At 39.2% G+C, this 23,943-nt stretch overlaps 1 protein-coding gene across 1 annotated transcript; it reads left to right on the plus strand.

The window, feature by feature from the left end:
- Positions 1-2,409: 2,409 nt before the first annotated feature.
- Positions 2,410-22,798, plus strand: LOC139737824 (methylmalonate-semialdehyde/malonate-semialdehyde dehydrogenase [acylating], mitochondrial-like). Its single transcript, XM_071648501.1, has 13 exons — positions 2,410-2,566; positions 7,582-7,626; positions 8,889-8,963; positions 9,298-9,459; positions 11,099-11,177; positions 12,992-13,115; positions 14,453-14,483; positions 15,394-15,541; positions 16,541-16,722; positions 18,555-18,684; positions 19,961-20,142; positions 20,908-21,087; positions 21,911-22,798. The coding sequence occupies exons 1-13, from the start codon at positions 2,522-2,524 to the stop codon at positions 22,109-22,111; spliced, it is 1,584 nt and encodes a 527-aa protein (XP_071504602.1). The 5' UTR covers positions 2,410-2,521; the 3' UTR covers positions 22,112-22,798.
- The last annotated feature ends 1,145 nt before the right edge of the window (positions 22,799-23,943 follow it).

Here is a 23,943-nt window from a genome sequence, read left to right on the forward strand (position 1 = left end):
ACCAAAACTATATGATCCCTTTAAAGGAGACCTCCGGATGATTTTCAGATTTTTACATTTGAACAACTATAAATTAGTTATACAGCACGAGGACAGAGTTTCAGAATTTGTGATAATTGGGATGAAGAATAAGAATGTTTTCAAAGTTTAGAACAAATTGCAATGAACAAGAATTATGACATGGCAGAGTGACCATAAGAATGCAGGAGTTGGGACTCAAGGAAGCAGAACAAAAGAAGAAGGCATGCATAGATTATACACAGGTGAACTCGCAAGCAAACGGTATTGTAATGGAATTACACTGCTACATTTCTGAAATATGTGAACCTCATATGTCATCATCCTTGTTCAGTTTAATTTGTTTAAGTTTTTTCAAACTATTGTTTCTCTGCTCAAGAACCACAATAAATTCCACAAATCTATGGAGTTGTCGATTTATGTACTACATGATGTGAAATTATGAAAATCGTCTGAAATGTCCATTTAAGTGCAGTTTGCGCATCTGATACAACTATCAAACACTGGAACATGTGCAATTGTTTGATTTGATTTGATTAATTCTCTGAATGTCATCAATTTTCTGCAATTTCATTGACATTGTACACAATAGCAGTAGTATGAAACTTTTCAACATATTATCGTCATTTTCATCAATTATAAAATACATCTGTAATATAATCGCATGAGTTACATCCTAAAATACATACAGAACGATTGCCAAGGATAACCACAAAGATTGACTGTGTGGTAGCCGAAAGCGAATAACAATACAATTGTATTAAAGGGGATGGCTGCAGTGGGAATCAGGGGGAATGCTGGGGGATGATTGTTCCAATTATATATCTATTGTTGTGTGAAAATTGTTTGCTTCAGGATGGTCTCATATTCAAGTAATGTGCAATTTAATGTTTCCAGGTTAGCATGCCTGTAGTGACGGGGCATTAAACTGCACATTACTTGAATATGAGACCGTTCTGACGCAAATAATTTTCACACAGTAGATATGTAATGTACTCTTAAATGAATCCCACAAGAATTGGAACAATCATCCCCCAGCATTACCACTGATTCCCACAGATCAGTTACTAGTCATGCCCTTTAACATTACAGTATTTATGATACATTACAATATTTATGATAGATTCGGGATGATTCTCAAATGCTCACAGTAATCATGCGTTTACAAATACTTTAATTTGTGCAATATATTATACATGTATTATAACGCTTCATCTTCATCCACGCGAGTTTGAAATACTAGTAGGCCCCACGCTCGGCGACAGGTGTACCAGCAGATCCTATACGACACTATACCCCCTACCCATGTACTTTCTGACCTCTTGCATCTTCTTATCCAGAAAAGGCTGGTCGGGGGATAGCGATGACCAAAACAATCTCGATTTGACCACTGCGCCGTAATTCCGTGCCCTTGTCCAAGAAAAGACAACGCTCGGTGCACCATTCGGAAACTCTCGGATACTAATTGATCGTCTATTGTCACACTGTCCAATCAAAATTCTGCTTTCCGACCCAGCCCACGGAGTTTAGCGAATCAGAATGGCTCTCACGTACACACCCACTCTCGATGGCACGAATATCTAATCGGATCGCGGTGCCAACATAGCTCGTTCTGCGAACTCTGAACTCAATTCACAAAAAAATACATTTCGGTTTTAGTGCCTCTTTTCGACTCAACACCTCGCGTCCAGTTGAAGCTCCTTGTACAATCAATCTCGAATAGACAGGTTTGTTAAGCTGTGATAAACAATTTTGATTTCATCTGAAATATAACAAAATATCGTAAATGTAGTAGGGCATGTGGGCTCACTTCTCCAGGGATTGTTGTGTGATTTTACATTAATGAGGTTGTCACTTTTAATAGTTTCCCAAAGCATTTCATTTTCAAACTTCCGACAAGCTTTTGTTGAATGATAGCTTTCGTTTGATATTGAACTCCGCTCGCATATGAATATGCGCAAGGAATCGGCTACTGAACTTAACCTCTAAAAAGACTCGCAGCGACCTTGTGGACCATAGACAAGATGTAATTGCCCTGCTAGTTCTTACGCCTCTTCAACAGAATAAGGAATATATTTTCTTCACTTAATTCATGCTGCTGTTTCTGTTTCACTGAAAGTGACCATAGAAAAACAATTTACAATCTCAAATTTATAAACATGCACTTCTCTGCTTGCTCAGTCAGATGGCAGTAAACGTCAATATCAACGACCTCCGTAGCAAGTAGTGCATCGAACAACTTGTGCTTTGAGCTAATGAGATACAATTTTGTAGTCGCATCCAGCTCGGCCTCGATCCGAACGTGTCGTGGGCAGTGGGGGAGTTCCGCTTCAGTTCCACTTGCTCACTGTGCTGCATAATCCACGTAGGGTCTATCTACGCGGCTTCGTGAGTGTATTGTGCTACTAGTACCCTGCATCTTCGAATCCTACGTACGTGTGTGAACTGTGCTGCGTACTGCTACTTCTACTGTAACAGCCTGATTTCGACAACTATCGTGAAGATGGCGGCGTCTGTTTTGCGACTTGGAAGAGCAGGACTATCGAGGGTATGTCGTTTTAGTGTAGTGTGTTGGCTGTCTCATTCGTTGCAAATGGGAATTATGCCATGATTTTTACTGACTAGTCCCAGCTAACTAACACTGCACTGGTAATATTAACAGAGAGATTCGTTTAGTTCACTGCCACTGCACTGCCACTGGTTCAGATGGATTGTGTCACAAAATCGCAATACATGCTTTGCTACGTTACTACGCAGCTACGCGAGTACATTGTCATGGGGTATGGAGGCAAACGTAACCAGGCTTTATTTTTCCTATGGAGGCGGGGAGGGGGTGCGTAAGTAAGAAAAGAAAACTGACTTTTCATGCATGCAAAAATTATTGTTTCGTTAGCGCCGACAATCTCGCTCAGCGGGAGGAGGAGGAGGAGGAGGAGGAGGTGGGGGGGGGGGGGGGGGGGTTGCCTCGTACCTTTATGATCACACATTGATATAATCTCTTGTTGATCATTGAATCCCAAGTTCCATGGAATTAATTATAAGTATATGAAAAAGGACTAGAAGTATACATATTTATACAGTTCACCACACAAGCTTATAATTCTATTATTGAATGGAAAGTCCCCCAGACATTCTGGTGAATTTAGGGAATGCTGAAAAAGAATAAAAACATACCAGTTATGAGCACTTCGAAAAATGTTATTATAAAAAAAAGTATCTGCAAACATTTCATAAACAGGCAAATCTACAGCAAGGCTGGCGATCTTTTCAAACATTGTATACATTCAAACATAATACTTATGATAATAAATCTTACGAATGCAAGAGTATGTTTGTGCTTAAAATTTCGGTCATATTAGTAATTTTCCTTATGTCTGAAATAAAGATGCATAAAAACAAACTTCAGTGGTATAACTATATATTTATATATATATATTTTTTTTGTATATATACAGCAAAAATATTATATGGGATATAGTCATAACAGCAATATCACTTTTGAGTCCTGTAAATACCTGTATTTCTCAGACGCTCGCTCATACGTATTATTTGTTTTATAATGTCGAAGCACATATTACTTCTGAGAAAAGAAAAAGTCAATAAAATCTACACACATCTCAACACTATTTTGAATACACAGTTATTCAAAATATCATTTTGAAAATTCCATTTAAATACAATATGAACAAGATCATTTTTTCACTGGTACGTAAGGTTATCCAAAAGGAAGAAGGGAAAAGAGAGAGACTGCGATCATGCTCCCCTTTCAGTTCAGCAGAAAGGACACCGATACATGTATTTTGATATGTCTTCTTCAACCTTATTTTTTAGTTCACTGCATTCCAAGTGCAACCATGTGTCACAAAAATCACAAGAAACCCATTGATCTTCTACGGCTTCTTCTTTCCTGCATGCTGGACATACATATCTAACATCATCTGATTCAATTCCTTCCTTTTTGTTCCTCTTCTTTTTTTTTCTTTTCTTCTAGGCTATTCTCCTTCGTAGAGTCATCTTCTTTGTTTTCTTCTCTCTTGTTTTACATTTCTTCTTCCAAACTCACTTCTCTCTCTCTTTTTTTTTTTTTTGCCCTCAGATTCTTCCAACTTCATTTCTTCCTTCTGTTTTATTTCTTCTAATATATGGTTCATTTCTTCTATCCTCATCACAATCCCATCCCTGTGATCTTTCTTTCTATTTCCTGTACCCAACGTCATCTCTTCTATCTTCTTCTTTAGATCTTCCCTCTTCTTTCTCAATGTCTTTGTGCGTTCTTCTTTTTTTCCTTTGTTTCTCTGTCTTTCTCTTCCTTTCTTTTCTTCAACTCTCTTTTCTGTTTGGATTTCATGTGAGTTATGAAATCATCTCCTGATATTGCTTCAGTAGCTGCAATTTCCTTTTTTGACTTCCTGGAACGTGTACTTCGGGAAACTCGATATAATGTTCGAGAGACGGGAACATTTTTATTTGAAACCTTATTTCATTTTGGGACTAACGAACCTTATGAATAACGATCGAGTTGTAACCGTATATATACATGTAATATATATATAATTATATGTATGTATATAATTATATATTTATTTATTGCAATGTCACAATAGAGGAATGCATTAAATGTCAATTGCTTTGATTATAATTCAAAATCTGAATTTTCGGGGGCCTCCCACTTCGTCGGAAATCCAAGAGGATGTGTAGTTAGCGGGGAGGAGGGGGGAGGTAATAAATCAGTGGTCTGAAAGCGCACGCGCCACATACTGTACACACGTAATTAAGTGGGGGGGGGGGTGTGAGCGGTTACTAGTTAAGAGCCATCTCTGTACGAGTTTCGAACTTTTTTTGTTCGCGTACGAAATTCCACGTAAATACGTACACTACTATCGTTCAGTTATGTGCCGACAGTTGTCAGGTCGACGACTAGCGCCTATTCGTACGACTTATCTCAACTTTGTGGGATTTTAACTAAAAAATCACGGCCTACTCACTAACTTCAGTAGACGAGACCTTTCCGGCCATCGGGAATCTCCAGATTTGGCTAATTGCATTTAAACATCATAAAATAGTCGTGAATACATGTACTTTGAATATTGCAATTTGTTTGAGCATCGAATTCTTAGCATTGCGCACACGCGTACTGCAGTGCGTGCAGTGCGTATTTGAGAATGTAGGGCAGATATTCGCGGTCATCATCAACTACACTCGTGCGCTAAGGGGTGAGCGGTTACTAGTCAGGCTACTGTACGTATTGTCGTATGTAATCAACTACGAGCTGAGTGTAAACGAGTGTAGCCTGTAGGCTACATTCAGTACAGAACTTAAAAGTAGAGATTCTAGGCCCTGCGATCGCGACTGTACTGCTGCCTGGTACCTGGTGCAGTATCTGATCAGTGTCAGTGCAGCAGTGCGTGTGGTTTGGAAATATTAGCCAGTCAGTGCCAGTGCAGGTGGCAGGCGGTAGGGCCTCGGCCCTAGCCTAGTCTAGTCAGCGTGTGTGTGTGTGCGCCGTGGTATGAAACAGCAAAAATGTTCTGCCCAGTCCAGTCGTCGTTAAATTACAAGTGCAGTAGGGGTTAGGTCAAGGATGTTTACCGGTTTTACCATGGTCATGGAATTAGCCTAGTTAGTAATAGCATTGACTGAAGTTCATACAACACGCAACATCACAAGTGTCAGTGTGTCCTGGTGACCTGGGCCCCGTTTCATAAAGTGATAAAGAGTTGATTTGTCATTTGATCACAACTCTTTGCTGGAATGACAATTGTCATGGTAGCGACAAGAATACAGCTTCCTGATGGCTGTTTGCTGTGGGAAGTTGTCATTCCAGCAAGAGTTCTCATCCTAACATCTTTTATGAAATGGGGCCCAGGTCTCCCGATCCCATCAGATTGCTTTTTTGCCTTGGCCTTCTGTGTCTTGAATGCCTTGATTTTGCTGGCACTAAAAAGACCCCACCCCCATGGGGCCATCAATCAATGATATCTGGGCCTGGGGCAGGGATCTTCATATTAGAAATGAGCAGATATGTAATTTTATTACCGCTTTCAGTAACTCATTTTTTTAGCCTGCTCCTAGTCCGAGCTAAATTGGCCCGCGCCAAGCAGTAAAAATTGCGTTTCGTAACTATATAGCAGAGCCACGCTACCTTAGATGACCCATTCATAAACTCGGTCAAGTAGTACACTATTGACTAAGAGGGATAACTGCCACGGTAACTGAGTTGATGTGCGTGCCGCGCGCTTACACTTTGTATGAGCTGAGCAGCTTAAGCTGTGACCTTTGACCGTGAATGGAATTTTGGCCCGCGCCTTGTGCTGCTATCGTTCATAAACTCTTCGATCAGCGCCAGGCCTGCGCCTGGTCCGTGCCTGGTGCTAGCTGCAGCAGCGCCAAAATAGTCCGCACCTGGCGTGGGCCACTTTGGCCCCCACCCATTCATAAACTCAAAATTTTCGACTTGGTCCACTCCTGGTCTACTCCTGGTCCGAGCCAAGAGGGTTACTGAAAGGGGTACAATGTATTAGTAAAAACACAGTGTAAATGCTCCTCCACCCTAAATATACATTATGGTCTAGAAAGTTCCAGCCATGTTACATGTGAAATATCAATTTTTTACCTTTTTTTTGCAGGGGAGGGGAGTGTGTGTGTACAATGTACAATATGTCAAGTGGGAATCTCATAAATAGCTTGGAGACTGGGTGGTGACTTGTTGGCAACTTCAGCTTTGCTGGAGACTATTAAATCTTTTCTCCAGGGAGTCTTGAGAGAATCAAACATGCTCCTTTTTCCAGTCTACAGCTGGTCTCGAAGATGTCTCCTAAGTCGCGTCCTTTGCTGTAGTATACTGGTAGTGGTTTTGACCAAGAGATCGTTTACACCAGTAATTACAATTGTACAATGTAGCTACAAACATACCTGTACCGTATGTCTAGAGTGCATGTTGGCATTGCTTGTGCATCATTTAATGCATTGTAAAACAATTTTGTATCTACAGCTGTTGATGTCATGCTGCCAAAATAGTGCTAGTCCGTTGTATTGCCAGGATTTTTCTTTCATCCATCTTCCTTGGCAGGGGCGGATCTAGGAATTCCGTAAAAAGGGGGCGCCTTTGCAAAATTAAAGGGGGGGGGGGGGGCGCGCACACCCCCAATTTTTTTCTTCACTATAAAGTGCCATTTTTGTGTAGCTTCCAGACTTGAGCTGCTGTATTGAAATTATACCTCATCAAGTATCTTTAATCAAGCACTACTCTTGACAAGCATGCGTGTGCGAATGCTCATCTATTCTGGAGTCATTTCCAAAGTATACCGGCACTAGTACATCTCACATTTGCATTGCATGTTGTTGGCACACTGCATGCCACAATGTTTGGCATATTTCTGGGTATAACAATAACATGATCAGGCACAGTGCTCTGACTTAGCAGATGACAAACATTACATGTATTTCGGGATCTACATGTATGTAGGGTTCAATGTTTTTACTTATGAAATAGCATACAGTACATTTGGTTTCCTCACGCAATATCCTGTTCTCTTTCTTTCAAATCTTGGTTTCTTATTCCAGGCCCTGTTCGGTGCAAGGACTGGGTCATGTTATTACTCCAGTGCAGTGAGTATTTTTTTCTAACCATTTTTTTTTCAGTGTTACAGATACAAGTTTTGATGAACTGCAATCTTCTGAATTTTGGATGCTGCACAATGATTAGAAAAGATATTTATATAGTGTATGTATCATGCAATGTTAAAATATACTTCATTACTCCAAACATAATTTTGAGAGTAAACATTGGTGTTTATGTACGTAAAGATGTATTTCTGCAATGCATGCCTGTCATACAGTCTGTATTTTGAAGTCATTTCCCAGTGACTGCGGTATTTATTGTCAGAAAGAGAGAATTACGGAGAAAATAAATGAATACAGACCTTCAATGTTTATGATGGTAGTTATGTACAGTGATTTCATTTGTATTGTAAGCACTGTAAATCTCTATTTGTGTGATTATGTTTTTGGAAGAAGGGAATACTTTGAAGAAATATGCATGTCTGGTCAACACTGTGGTCTTGACTGTATAAAAACCTAATGTTTCAGAATTAACCAGTTTGCATTTATGGATAAATTGACTCTTAACAAGAGCTGATGATACCAGCAACTACAAGCAAACAAAAAGTTGATACAAAAAAAAAAGAAAAGAAAAGAAAAATAAAATACTTGTTGCACAGCTATGATAGTTGAAATAGTGGTTATAAGTCATCATTGTTTGTAGATCTCTTTTCTATGAGTGGACTCACATCTGGTGTGAGGCACGTTGTAGCTCCTCAGGCTGAGTTGCTAGGGCTGCTGGTACACTGAGTTCCACAAAGCATTTCCGTCTCAGATGAATATGAGTAGAAGCTAAACAGGAGTGAAATAGCCAAATGCTGAGATTGTGCTCCTTTTAAAGCCTTCACAGTTCCATGGATTTCAAGTCTTTGGGCAGGAACATTGGCAAATTGTGGATAAAATTACTACACCTTGTTTTTGCAAAAGTTAGGGAAAGAAAGCCATCCTTCAAGTCCTTGAATGCGTACATTGAAAGTTGAAGATATTGTCATGTCATCTTGACTACTTCAAGCAAAGATGTTCTTCTTGTCATTTTGGCTGTTGATTTCACATTGTGATCTGCTCACTGATGGAAGAATGCCTTCAAAGATGTGCTACAATTACTAGTAACCCACGAGTGAATCATATCAGCTAATTAAAATGCAAAACTTTTAGACATATCAAAGTGTTTTTGATATCTTGCATGCATTAGTGTATGCACTGAAATGATGGCTTTTGTTCTTACAAGATGATAAGCAATTCTGATTTTGTTTTATCCTTCTTACCATCAGCCGACGACAAAGCTCCTCATCAATGGACAGATGGTAGATTCCACAACTTCAGACTGGATCGATGTCCATAACCCGGTAGGTTATGGATATTTGCCATAACTTTGCCCATCATTCCTCGCTTTATGTCAAGTGCTCAGTATCCGTACCCTGAGACTGTTAAAGAGTATGGCTTCCCATTGTGATTAAAATTTATTATGCTTTCTGTGCTGATTGGCACGCACACTGGTGGAATGGTAGATTGTGTCTCCAGATTACAAATCATGTTCAAAATGTTCCTTATGCATACCATGCTACTCGCCATTTGTTGCTGCTGTTTATTTTTTAATCGAAACTTTACTTGTTCCTCCAACTTTCAGCAGTTGAACAAAGAATGGTACATTAACTTCATTACCTTCATTGCTTTGGGCAGGCCACCAATGAAGTTGTGACGAGAGTCCCCAAGTCGACCCAGAGCGAGATGGAAGCGGCCGTGAATGCCGCGCAGGCCGCCTTCCCGTCCTGGGCGGAGACCACCATCCTCACACGCCAACAGATCATGTTCAAATATCAGCACCTGATCAAGGAGAACCTGGTCAGTACTCAGACACATGTGATCCCATGATGGTGATGATGATGATGATGATGATGATGAATGATGATGATGATGATGATGATAATGATGTTGATGATGATGGAGATGGTGGTGGTGATGGTGGTGGTGGTGGTGATGGTGATGATGATGGTGGTGATGATGGTGGTGATGATGGTGGTGATGGTGATGATGATGATGATGATGGTGATGATGGTGATGATGGTGATGATGATGATGATGGTGGGGATGATGATGATGATGATGATGTGGGTGTGGTTGTCACCAGGGCACCGTTTCATGAAAGTTGTCTCGTCAGCCCTGACAAGTTGTGGGTATCTGACAATTACCATAGTAACTGTCGGTAACGGGGGCTTCTCAGCCGATCAAAACCAAGTATTTTACTGTAATTGTCAGAGACTGACAACTTGTCAGGCTGACAGGGCTAATAACTTTCATGAAATAGTGCCCAAGTATATATTGGTCTCAATGACAGTATTGATGATAAACATGGTGATGATGATAGTGATGATAATGCTAATAATGATGATAGTGATCATGTGGTCCATGGTTGTGAATATGGTGCTTATGATTACTGGTGACATGGTTGGCAATGTAATGATGACAATGATGATAGAGAAGATACTGGTGATTGACGATAGTGGTAGTTTTTAATGATTACTACAAAAGTTCTGAGTGAACATGATGTAGTATTTTGGGCATGATGTGACTTTTTGTCATTACAAGATTGTTATAGGGAGGAACAGTTGATTTCAAATAAAAATTATTCCAAAATGTTCAAGCCATAATATTCATCCAGTCTGTATTGATGCTAAATCATTATCATACGTCCTATTAAGAAGTTATACAACCTTTCATCACCCGAAACTGAAAGTTGCCTCGACAGCCTGAGGATAAATCTTGTGTCCCTTCTACTGTGAAGTGATCTAGATTAAACAAACAGTGTCACTGATTCTTTGAGTTCAGGCTGTAAGTGCTTGACATAGCAGACACTTTAGTGATGAGGGCATGTATAGTGTATTTGCCGCAGTGGGCCTTTGTGAAAAGATTGCTGAGTATGGTTTCATTCATACCACCAAAGGACAGGAAATACTATTGAAATGACAATGCTGTTAAAAAGAATTGTGATAAGATTATCAGTTGAGGTTTTCCTACGTGGGGAGTATAGAAACAGGTGTTTACTGTCCAATACATTTGTTCTTAGAAATTCACCTACACGTGATGGTTTGTTGACAGGTTTGAATATCTTGCCTACCAGTTTCTGATCACGCTGTTCACATGATTGCCAATTGAGGGACACAATACACAGTATAAGGTGAAAATGTAATGATTTACAAGAGGTGATCTTCATGTTTGATTTGACAGAAAAGTTCATGTATGCCAATCATATGTAACATTTGAAATGTGCAGTATGCTCAGTAGCCAGTTTTTTTACATCATGGTAACCCTCCATTACCTAAGATGTATTTGTGTTTAAATAGTTTTCTAAATACCGCTACATTATTGCACCTTCACACATGGTGACAGGGCATTTTACACTGTAGACAATTGTGCATTGAAATGATGTGTAACTGTAATTTGAAATTTGAACTGTTATTTGTTGGTTGTTGTCTTTTAATAGAGGAAAATTGCAGAACTCATCACACTGGAACAAGGCAAGACACTCGTAGATGCGGAAGGAGATGTCATGAGAGGATTGCGTAAGTTTGATGACTTTCTTACCACTTTTGACGGCTGCCTCCTGTCACTATACAACCTGACAATTTTTTTTTTAGCAAGGCATTGGTGTAATGGAAACAATAAAATAGAATACAAAAACAAAGATGTGCTAACCATTCATAAGCACCTTTGCATTATGTAATATAGACATGAAATGCACACATGGCTATAGGTGCATATAACTTAAACAGTGTATGTTCCTTATTAAAACACTATAAGTGCTAGAATGAAATTGTCTACACAAATATACATTTTGTGGAAAAAAAATGATATATGTAGTCCCATCTACCCATTTCTGTATAATTAAGTTTTATGCCATTTCCTTGTGCCAAGAGCATGCATTTATGCTGGGATTTGAACGTTGTACATAAGGTGTGTCTGCATGTCAAAGCTATCTTTTTGGGGAAGGAGATCTTATCTTTTGTATCTGCCACACTAGTTCCTGTTCAAATGCCATCCTTAAATGTACAGCTCAAGTCAGCGGTGTAATGACCATGAACAATGTCAAACTGGGTCACCCTCATGTCTGATAATGGACAATGCATTGTGTTTTAGAGGTTTCTGCATGCAAGTGTCCATTCTGTGTTCAGTATGTGGGGCATTTTGTGCTAGTAATTATGTGATAGAAGTTTATGGTGGTGGGAACAAGTGCTAGACCAGTGCAGAACGTAGAGTCTCGTCTTGTCTTTTCATCATTGCCGACAAGTAATGACTCAGTATTTTTTGTGCATCATGCGGTTGCACATCAGTTTGACACCAGTTTCTCATTAATTGGCTATGAAATAGGGGGAAAAAAAGAGAAAAAAAAATATACCCCTACCGTCAAACAGAATTACATTTGCACTGTAATTGCGAATGTAGCCAGAGCACTTTCTGTAATGATTTCAAAAGAGCTAAGAAGGTTTTGAGTACCGGTACCCAAAATACTTGTACCTTATAGGCTCATTGAGTACGAGTTTAGTCTTGCACAGAACAGCACAGAAAAGGCTTGTTACATTATGCATAGCAGATTTTGATGCTGTTCTAATGTGGGAGTTGGTCCATTGTATTGGTCCACTGCCAAAAAGACTTGCCAGATTGTGAATCTGAGAGTTAAAAAGAACCTCTACATCAAATATTTGCTGAAGAAAATGTTGTGGTCGGTCAATGTTTGTTTTGATTACCTCAGTGAATACTGATAGTCAAACATGCATCACTGTTCCTTTCAACCCTTTGTGAGCTTTGAATGCCGATTGGCACAGAAAACCCCATACCCTGTACACACTTTCCAAACTCCAATGCAGGAAAAGGGTTTAGGAAATAAAGTTCCTATGATGCATGGTAAAGGCAATTTCAACAATGCAACATTGACTTGGGTTTATTGATCTTTTAATGCGAACATTTTTTTCTCCCCAAATGAATTGTGATATGGTACTGATTTGCAGATGAAAGTTATTTCTTCATCTTATTGAAGTAAGAGCTAAAAATTAAGTTTTTTTTTTCAGAAAAAAAGAGCTATGCAAATACACTGTACATGCATAAATATATGTAGAAAAAAAAATAAATACACACACAAAAAAAGAGAGGTTTATACAATAGATTGTAGAACACTGCAAAATGTGACTGATCCAAATCACTTTGGCTTTCTACTTATTTGAACATCTACAGTGGATGTATTAAATCCCCATATCAATCATAATGAGACCCTGGTAATATGCTTGCAAGTTTGCAGTCACTCTGTAGCCGAATTTTTACCTAGGTTGTCATTAAAATATTAAGTTTCTCCTCTTTTCTCTTGTTTTTCCTACCGGTGCAGAGGTTGTTGAGCACATATGCAGTATTACGTCATTACAACTTGGCGAGACACTACCTTCCATTGCCAAAGACATGGACACCTACACCATGCGTGTGCCCCTTGGAGTCTGCGCCGGCATTACTCCGTAAGTGTGTCTGGCAGTACTAGATTTGTTTTTGATTTGTCACAGAACAAGGGAGTTTAGAGACACAAGATGGTGAACTGATAAAGTGCACTGAAAACATAGCTGAAAAATACATTGCAAACCAATATAGGTTGATACGAGGTGTGTATCTCATACCAGCTGTTGCCAGCAGTGCTGACTTTGCCCAGCTTTATGACACGGTCTTGACTTTTATTTTTCCAACAGTGTGATTGTTATCTTTGAACTGTGCTGACTTTCTGCAGTAAAGTGTGTTGTGTGTTTTGGTTTCTGTTTTGTTTTTGTTTTTGAAGGATTCCAAGTTCACTAGAGTTTAAACTGTATAGTATGCCATAGTTTGTTCTAGCCATGAAGAGAAAATGCAAATTACATTGTAAGCGTGTGACTGTTGGCGGGTTTTCTCTTGTTAGTTTGTTTATGCACACTGTGTGATGACAGCTTCGCGATGTTGTTTACCCAGTATGTGACCATTGTACCTGTTGTTAATAAGCATAGTGTCATGTACATGTACATCAAACAATCACAAATGCCTGAAGTGCAGAATGTTACCACAATGAAGCGACTAAGGCCATTTCGCTTTGGGATGCCAATTGAAAGTTCTGCCCTGCTTTGCTTCCCCTTCCCTTACAAATTAACCTCTCTGTGCCATAATGTAAAGTTATATGGACCGTGATGTGAGAAAAGGGCCCTTAGCGCTGTCGCGTACAAACCCCATAAAATGGCATGGAAGTTTGACAAAGCAATACGTGCCCCCCAAAAAGAAAAAAAGATCAGCTAGCTATGTGTGTGCGCATTCATAGATGCATCAAAAAGTTGCAAAATATAGACAGAAGATGCTTTTTTAAATGTCATAATAGGGGCACTTAGGAGTGGAATTTTGCATATCGAAGTATATCAGAGTTCATTCTACAATGTGGCTGTGAAAACTCATTTTTTGTATTTATGCCCTGAAGGCCCTTTCCTCGCATCACGGCCCATATGTATCTTTTTTTTTCATTTATAATTTATGATCATAATGTAGAGTCACTATATCTGTTTGTAGATACCAGTGAAATGTTCCTTATTAGAGAGAAATACAACTCCATACAACGTGACCATTATATTTGTAGAGGAATATCAGATGAACAAAATGCTGAAGGTTTATTCAACTGATGATATTAAGTAAGAAAGTCCTGGAATTTTAGAGTTATGTGTGTTTTCCAGTCACAGAGCTGTCAAACATAAATTTCACATATGCAAATCAGATGAGGTAATGGAAGTCATCAATCTTAATTATACAAATTCCTGCTATCATTCACACATTTTGTCTCTTCTCATAGATTCAATTTCCCAGCCATGATTCCACTATGGGTAAGTATAAGCCTAGTAATCTCTTTGTCTTCCCTATCAAATGATGACTGATTTAATTCAAATGGGATATATTCATGCAGGCATTTGGAGAAGAGTCTCAACAAGTTTATGTTCAAAACTACCATCAGAACAGGGGAGAGTTATGTGAACAACTTCCAAACCTGCCAACCATTCTGACTTTGCAGAAAAGAATCAGAATTTTGATCATTCCCAGCTCTTGTTTCAATAGGAGTTTCCTATCTTTCTTCATAACTTTCCTACACACTTCCTATAGGAACTGATCTTTCTTTCCTACTTTGGATCCAAATCATCCTTACTTTTCAGTCAGAAAGGTTGGGAGGTCTGGACTTTACGGAATCAATAGTGGAGGGGAATGAGTCCTTGTATGTTCAGGTTTCAGACAAATGGTTTCATCATTTCTTCTCTTGAGGTGTAGACCTACAGGAGGGAATTTCATTCATAGCAGCAATCTTATCAATAGTGGGGGTTTAGAGCACGTAACTAAAGTGTTAAAGAGAGGCATACAAGTTGATTAGATCCTGTTCATTTTGAAAGTCTCTTTGGAAGGATTAGAAAACAAAATGTCTTTGATACATATTGATTCTTGAGCATTGCCTGCACTGCTATTTTCATTGCTAGTATCAAGGAAACTGTAATTATCTCCTCCCTTGTAATAATTTTGAGCAAAGTGGATATGTAGCTCAGTATACAAGATCATTAAGATAGAGGACCGGGTTGTTTGATTCTGTATTAGGAATATGGTATAATGCTGTTGTAAAGTGGTGAATCACATACTGAATCAAAAGCAGATTTGCAAGGTTTTAAAGCTGTATGACCTATGCTGTATAGCTGGATATCTGTGCCAATGTCACTGTAAAGGGACTTCTTGCAATATTTTCTCGGTCTGCAGATGTTTCCTGTGGCAGCCGTGGCAGGAAACACTGTGGTGATGAAGCCTTCTGAGAGGGACCCTGGAGCGTGTATGCTGCTTGCAGAGCTAGCCAAGGAGGCGGGATTACCAGATGGCGTTCTCAACATTATCCATGGCCAGCATGATGGTGAGATGATTTTCAACTACGAATTGTTGGATGCGTCAAAAGTAAACTTCTCTGGACAGAAAAAAAAAGATATTAATTGAGTAAAATTTTCTCATGAGCTGAAAAAAAAGTTGTATCAATGCCATACAATTTGAATGTCACACAGGGACTGTCTTGGCTGAATGGTTTAAGACCATACGGTTTCAATTGTGGGCTTCCATGTGCTTGTGAGGTTTTAGTCCCAGCACGGCAGTAGTACCCTTTGGAAAGGCACTTCATCCTCACTGCCAAATCTTTTGCAGGAGACTTTGAGCCATCTGTAATGTGTTTATGAAAGCTATGCAAAATTTGTACCTTCTGCACGTGAAAGAACCCATCCAAAGAGCTGGATGAAATCCCGTTGAAGTAGTCAAAAAAAAAAAAATGAGTGATATCTGCAAGAATTTTCATGACTGAACGGGGCATATTACCATCGAAGAATAGGAAGAAGAAGAGTACCTTATCTTCATTAGCTCATGAACTTCTTTCTCTCCATAGATTTAATTTGCCAACAATGATGCCATTTTGGGTTACAGTGAGAGGTATCATTACAGTTGTTTGACAGGCAGCATCAATACTAAAAGTTTGGGGATGGGGACGGATTTTGTTTGTGCTTCATTGTAATTTTAATACACAGTTTGTCAGTTTGTCTGTAAGTATTTCTTTGCCCAAACACTCTGTCGTTACTCTGCAGGCTTCTTCATTGTCATATGTGTACCTACTATAAAACAAACAAAAGCAAGCAAACAAAACTTGTGCAGTGAATGTTTTGTAGGATTTATATTTTTAGGAAATTGTATAGGTTATCTTGAGGAAAGTAAGGAGGAAGTTTGCTTACAGGATTAGAATGACTACATTCACTATAAGTATAAAAAAATGAAAATAATGCATATTTGCAAACTATCTAAATGCTTCCTTGATGTTGGAGTATGCATTTTACAACATCTCGAGTGTTCTTCTTCATTATTATGAAAAATGCAGCTGTGAACTTTGTATGTGACCACCCACTCATCCGGGCTGTCTCCTTTGTGGGCTCGGACCAGGCCGGCGTCTACATCCACGAGCGGGCCAGCAAGAATGGCAAGCGGGTGCAGTGCAACATGGGGGCCAAGAACCACGGTGTCATCATGCCCGACGCCAACAAGGAGAACACACTCAACCAGGTGGGTGTGGTCCCACTCCCTCAAAACAGAACGAAGCTAGAAAAGCACTCTTGAGAGCGCAGACCTCCACCAAGCAGCTCATTTCCACCACTGATCTTGTTCTGCCATGGAGATCAGTGATTTCCATCCATACGTATGCATGCTGATAATCGCCCAATTTCCCAATATAGAAGCCTTTTGTTACGTCATCAACTTCCAGCTGTGCTGTGTGCCGTGCCCCAGCAGAAACTAGAGCATGCACTTTAGTGCGCATATGAAAACCTTTAAAAATGCGCAGCTTGAACTCTCAAATTCATTGACCCTATCTGCAAAAACAACAAAATTCCTTCAAAAATCCATCAAAATTCCCAGATCATTACCAAAATTTAATCATCTGTTCCTTGTGTCATGATCAACTTTTCCTGCAAGTTTCATCCATATCTATCCTCAACTTTTTGAGGTATTTTGCACACAGACAAACAAACAAACGAACCAATGCGGATCAAAACGTAGCCTCCTTCCTTGGCAGGGGTAACAAAGGGGAAAATATTCAAGTGAGAGACAGTTTGATGTCCTGTTCAAAGCCACTGCTCTTGTATTCTGTGTGTAAGTTGGAGGAACTATGTAAGTCATTTAAAATTGGTGCTTGCATGATTGAGTAAGTAGGGTTAGAGATTCATATACCTTATAACTGTGTAGAGGACTGTGCAAGACACAGTCAAACGTTTACATGAGGTCACTGCTGGGATCTGAAGGTTGATATGCAATGGTGTTTGCTGTTTAAACTTGGATAATGTCTCCATTGTGTCAAAAAATTCAAAAGCGTACAAAATCACACAAAATTCCTCGAAGCAAAATAAAACATACACAAATTGCAAACTTATCATACTTTATGTAGAGATATCTCTGCTGTGACAATTTTTGTGATCTTGTGCAAGAAGGTTGATATGCAATCATGTTTGTTTTTAGATGCGAACAATGTCTCCATCCTTTAGAAATAAAATTACCCAATGTTCCCCAAACAAATTAAAACGCTGATATCAAACTTTATCGCTTTCATTCTTACAATTTATAATGCAATATAGTTCTGTTCACTATCTTCTGTTGGTCTTTGTCTTCCCTTTATAAAACCAATATGTGACCGTGCATTTCATAACCAACAAAAAGTCACAGGCCTTGATTTTATGAGAAGACTCAAAGTGGGTGAAATAGCACAACCTAATCAATCTTGAGTTGTTCATATTTTCTGAATAAGCAATTCCTTTTCTACCTCATTCTAAAATGTGGGATCATAAAACGAACTGCGATTTTGGCAGTTTTTCCATAGCCCTTTTTAGAGTACACTTTTTATTTCTTAAAAACCCTTACACACTGTTCACTTTCAACTCCAATAACTTTTGAAAAGACGGTGCTACTGCTTTGAAAGTTGGTATCAGTCATGGATAGATTGTGTTTATAGAGCATGCTCAATGTCGGCTTAATCTGATAATCCCTTCATTGTTGTTGCTGAGGAGTTTTACATCCCTTTTATTTGTCCCATTCATGGCATAGAGAGCACAGCTTGTAAAGATTAAGCACCTGAATAAACCCTATACGTAAGAGCCTCTTTTCTGAGTACACAATTTCCAGAGAGTGTGCTTTCTTTCCAATATTTAGATAGATCAGGAGAGTCCATTTCAATTTAGTTGAATATGTATCTTTTTATAGCTTAAAGTGTACTCTTGCAGAATCCGCCCTTTACTAATCATCCATGTCTGGTGACTTTTTGTTGGCTTTGTGATGTAGGGTCACATGTGTGACCTTTGAATCCTTGATGTTTCAATAGTGCTTCTCTCTGTCTCTATATTTACCAGTTGTGTGGAGCTGCCTTCGGTGCGGCCGGTCAGAGGTGCATGGCACTGTCCACTGCTGTCTTTGTCGGTGAGGCCAAGGAATGGATCCCAGAGCTCATCGACCGGGCCAAGGCGCTGAAAGTTGATGCTGGTGAGCATGAACTTTCACTCGTTCTCCTTGATCTGTAGGAATGGTTGTCAAGAACACTTCCATTTTTTGTTTTTACACAGTGTCAGTAAAGGTGGCAACAAGCCTTGGTTTCCTTAAAGGACAAGTTCACCTTCATAAACATAAGGATTGAGAAAATGCAACAATATTAGTAGAACACATCAGTGAAAGTTTGAGGAAAATTGGACAATCGATGCAAAAGTTATGAATTTTTAAAATTTTTGTGTTGGAACCGCTGGATGAGGAGACTACTACAGCTTGTGAGTCATATGCGTACAACAGTATAAAGAAAATATAAAAGAAAATTCAACATATTTTCACTTTTTTGGCATAATAAAAGAGCAATTGACTTGCCTCTTTCTAAAGGCAGGGGGAATAATATTACCCATAACATTTATCGGTAACGAGTCAGGGGAATGTGTACTTTTTTCAAAAGATGGAATTTTGTGAAATTCTCTTTATATTTTCCTTATATTGTTGTACGCATGTGACATCTAAGTTATTCATACACTGCAGTAGTCTTCTCATCCAGCGGGTACTGCACAAAAACTTCAAAAATTCATAACTTTTGAACGGATTGTCTGATTTTCCTCAAACTTTCAATGATGTGTTCTACTAATATTGCTACATTCTCTCAATCCTTATGTTTATGAAGGTGAACTTGTCCTTTAAAGTAGCATTGTAGTTTCATTAAATCTGCCAAGTGATCAGACTGGTAACAAGTGTAGATATCCTAGCTCAGGGTTCATTTTTAGGCTTGCCTGTTTCCAAAGCTCAGATAATTTTAAGATTGATATTACTGAGAAAGGCGTCTGGAGAGGTTACTTCACTAAAAATAGGGACATGAAGTGTCCTCAAGGGACGAACATGTATGTAGGATGGAGGCTACACTCCGGTTTAAATTTGTTTTTCATCTTTGATGAGTGCCGCATCCCCTGATACTCATGTTTCCTTCTAAGCTCCCCCTCCCCCTCTCCCTCCCCCTCCCCCAAGATTAAGTTTGTGAATATCAGCTGCAAAGTCTGTAAGATTCTGCAGGATGCTGGAGGAAAGTGTAGAAATCTCTGCATGTCCTAATAACAAAACCTGAATATAACTCCTGTTCGTCGATTTGGATGCATGTAACAGGCAAGCATCTCCGTGATTGTTCTTTGGGGCTTCCCTGGTTTTTGATGTGTGGATGTCAGCAGCTGTGGAATACACCCTGCATTAAGATCGTTGACCTTGTAGGGGTTCTTCTTGTCCTCTGTCATGCCAGGTGACCAGCCCGGAGCTGACCTCGGTCCCCTGATCTCGCCCCAGGCCAAGTCCAGAGTCTGTGAGCTCATCCAGACCGGAGTGGACGAAGGGGCGGAGCTCCTCCTCGATGGTAGGGACATTTCGGTCAAGGGATACGAAAATGGAAATTTTGTCGGACCAACCGTCATCTCTTCAGTCACGGTAAATTGCTTTTTTACTTTGCTCTCGTTTTCAATGGTCACAGTATTGTTTTGGCTTCTTGTTTTTTATGGTATCATTATTAAAGTTTTTTGTTGTTTTGTTTTGTTTCATGTATTTGTAAGTCTTAGGACCGATGTTCAATGACCAGGTATTGTTTATGCAGTACAGTGATCATGAAGATTCCAGTCTTGATGACAACGGCACCCTTTACAAGTTCAAATGACTTTAATGTGTAGGAAGATTTCACAATCAAGGTGCATTTTCATCTAGAGTATTAAGGATAACCATGATAACTAACATGAGAAAGTTGTAATGGCCATCTATATAATGAAATTGCATGTATATTTATGAATATTTTTTTTGGGTAAAGTCTATGTGTATTGGCATCCAAATATGATGAGAGAAAATAATTTAGATTGTGGTAGGTCTCTGCAAGAGAGGCAATTCTTTTTTTAGATGCCATTTCTGGCACAACATTTGAAGACACCACAGAGCACTTGAAGAATGCTTAGTATGTATCCATGTCGCTTGTGAAGTATAACTTCACATTATACTTGTGTGCCCTAATTTAAACAAACTCCAAAATGAGCAAATATTTGCAGACCCAGAGTGGTACTGACATATGTGTCTTTATCATCAGGTCAAACTTTGGTTAAGAAAGATTTACAGAGAACCATCACTATAATTTTTTCATCCCCCTTCTGGTTCCACAGTGATGACATATTTTTCCTTCTTTTTATTATCCCCAACTCTCTGCTTCTTCAGACCGACATGACATGCTACAAGGAGGAGATCTTCGGACCCGTTCTGGTCATTCTCAACGTCGACACCCTGGATGATGCCATTGACCTGATCAACAACAACCCCTATGGCAATGGGACGGCCATCTTCACCACAAACGGTGCCACCGCCCGGACCTACACAGAGAAAATCGATGTGGGCCAGGTGAGATGGATGAGGAATGTAGTGACTACAAAACAAAAGGGGGAGGGAATTTTGTGTTAGGTAACAGTACATGGTACTTGTGGTTTACATTTGCAGTTAATTTATGGAGGGATCACTGAATTTATGTGCTTCATTCATTCACTAGTACTGCATACCACCAGCCACTAGATTCAAAATCAAACAGCAACCAAAAACAAAAACAAAAAACCAAACTCTCTTACAATGAAAGAAATGCCAATGCAGGTTGCCCATGACCTTCAGATTTTGACTTAATTTTTGTGGCCACACTTAAGTGTTAATACATATTTGAGTACCTCGGGTAGTGTGTGTTGTGAATGCTGAAGATCTGGAAACTCTGCAAAATGAGTAAATTACAATAGTACGGTGTCTTAGACATTGCTCTGTCTTGCATAGCAATATTTCATGTTGTATGGTAAAGTTGTACAGTAAAATTCTTCGCAGTGGTAGTGGAGAAGGAGACATCACATTGTTATCAAAGGTTTTCTCATTGGAATAGGTACCAGAGGAGTTCTTTGACATTTTGGCAGCAATATCCAAATTCTTGGAAGACTAAACAGGCAGAACAGAGTAAATATTTGGAAAAGGCACAGATTCCATCATTAGAACATATACTGTCAAACACAGTGATGTTTAACACTTGGACATTACAGATTTGTGTATTTTTCCCCATTGATGTCACACTGGATTTGGCTACCAGTAAAGTCATCAATATTTAACACTAATGCAACCAAGGCATCAGTGTTGTAATTGTTGAACACCTTCTTCATGATGTCTCTATCCATTTCTCTGCCACATGCGCCAGGTCGGCATCAACGTTCCGATCCCCGTACCGCTGCCCATGTTCTCCTTCACCGGCTCGCGGGGGTCGTTCCGCGGCGACACCAACTTCTACGGCAAGCAGGGCCTCCAGTTTTACACCCAGGTGAAGACGATCACCCAGCTCTGGAGGTCGGAGGATGTCAGCCACACCAAAGCAGCTGTTGCCATGCCAGTGATGAAGTAGATTGCGCAATCCCTTCCAGATGGAAAACAACAATCATCAGAGAGTTTTAATACGACTTTTTAAATAACCACGGAAATGATATATGGAAGGGTGGTAAGCTATGTGTTCTATTTCTCATTTTCACTTCTATTTTGTTTGACAGGGTTAGTGCGTAAGGGGCTGTTTTTTAATGTCTATTCGAATGTTAGAAATGTAATCTTTGAGTGACTCTTAAGGGGATATGGCTTGGTGGGAGCAGTATATTTCTATTCGACGATTGAAACACTGATGGCAATAATATACTTACATATCATTTTGAGGGTTTTAATTTTTTTTCAGGGTTAATCCAAATGAAAGTAATCATGCTTTTTTGAAATCAGAACCTCTCTTGGAGAAGCATACTTATGTGCATGGTGTAATCACATGGATGTAATAGTGTGTCATCACTTTGTATACAATTTTGTCCTTGAGGCATGCTATGATTAAGTGTTGATGACAGTGGTGTAGAAATGATTCTACTTTTTGTGTTTACTCATCGTTTTTATAACAATATGCTGGTGAATGTGCTCTGTTGTGTCGTTAATTACTATATAAGCCAAATGCTGAGTGGATTGATGCCAAAAGAGTGTATTTGTGTATGAGAGCACTGATTTGCTCTGAAGGTATCAAATGTACAGTACAGTGTAAGTTTTTTTTTTTTTTTTTTTTTTTTTTTTTTTCAAATGAACCAGCTGAAGTTATTTTCAGTAATTGCATTTTCAGTTATTACATTTTCTGTAGTTACATTTTCAGTAATTGGCCACACATCAATTAACTAACAACAATGAAGTTCTGTCAGTCAGCTGTATTGTATTGCTGCACATCCGAAAATGTTATCACATATGTGTACAGCATTTTTTAATCAGGAATTCAGATGTACGTTTAGCTAATCTGAAAGTGTCTAGATGTTGTTGACAATCTGTTCATCACTGATAGACTTTTTTTTTTCTTTCATGTAAGTCAAACTAAAAATTGTGTGCTGTATGATCTTCATCTTCACTACTCATACCCCAGAAAAATATATTATCTGCTGTATTCAGACATAAAAAGTCTCTAAAATTTCTTTTTAGCAAATACTAGAGAATGAAGCATTATATTTTTTTGTCTGTAGTTATGTAGGAGAGAAACTTCCGAACTGATGTTCTCCCCCCCCCCCCCCCTTGTTCTCATCTCCCTCCCCCCTCCCAATTATGTCAAGCCTAGGAGATATAGGACATTGTATATACATCTTGTACAAGTCAAACTCTGGAAATGATGCATTTCATTGTTTCCGCACTATCAAGGAATAAACAGTTTGGCCAAAAAAACACAACCATTCATTGAGTCCAGTGAACCAAGTCCCTTGTGCTGCAATGAGTACAAGCTAACTTGCAAGACAACTCAGAAACTTTTCGTTGTATTATCATCTTTCACTTCTGAGTAACAATTAGTTGGGACACTGACAGATTTGGGATTGAGGTAGGGGTGGGAAATGGAAGCTGGTTTGAAACTTGTAAATTGTCTCCAGCACAAAGTGAGCTATGAGCTGTACATGATCTCTTTAACTGATGGCAAGGCATACCTGCACCTTTTTATTGGTGTAATTTGCAATATTTTAGAGCTGCAGCACTTAGAGGACAGATTAAACGCAAAATGATACTGCATCTGTGGGTGTCACGGCAGCAGTGAAACAGGGATGAGGGCGTATTATCTGTGATGGTTTGCTCCCGAGCATTCCTGTATGCATGACAGAAAACTTGACGATTCTGGATACGTTTGGTGACAACTGTACCGTCATATTGTCCATTTATGATGAGACATGTAGTCAAGTCATT

This window comes from Diadema antillarum, unplaced genomic scaffold (assembly GCF_040938485.1).
Source record: "Diadema antillarum isolate AM-2024a unplaced genomic scaffold, OU_Dant_1.0 scf00000029, whole genome shotgun sequence".
In the NCBI taxonomy this organism is placed as follows: Eukaryota; Metazoa; Echinodermata; class Echinoidea; order Diadematoida; family Diadematidae; genus Diadema; species Diadema antillarum.

Excerpts from the sequence above, each read along its gene's own strand:
- LOC139737824 (XM_071648501.1), top strand. The coding sequence starts at position 2,522 with ATGGCGGCGTCTGTTTTGCGACTTGGAAGAGCAGGACTATCGAGG. Across the intron at positions 2,567-7,581 it reads GAAGAGCAGGACTATCGAGG|GCCCTGTTCGGTGCAAGGAC; the intron begins GTATGTCGTTTT and ends TTCTTATTCCAG. Across the intron at positions 13,116-14,452 it reads GTCTGCGCCGGCATTACTCC|ATTCAATTTCCCAGCCATGA; the intron begins GTAAGTGTGTCT and ends CTCTTCTCATAG.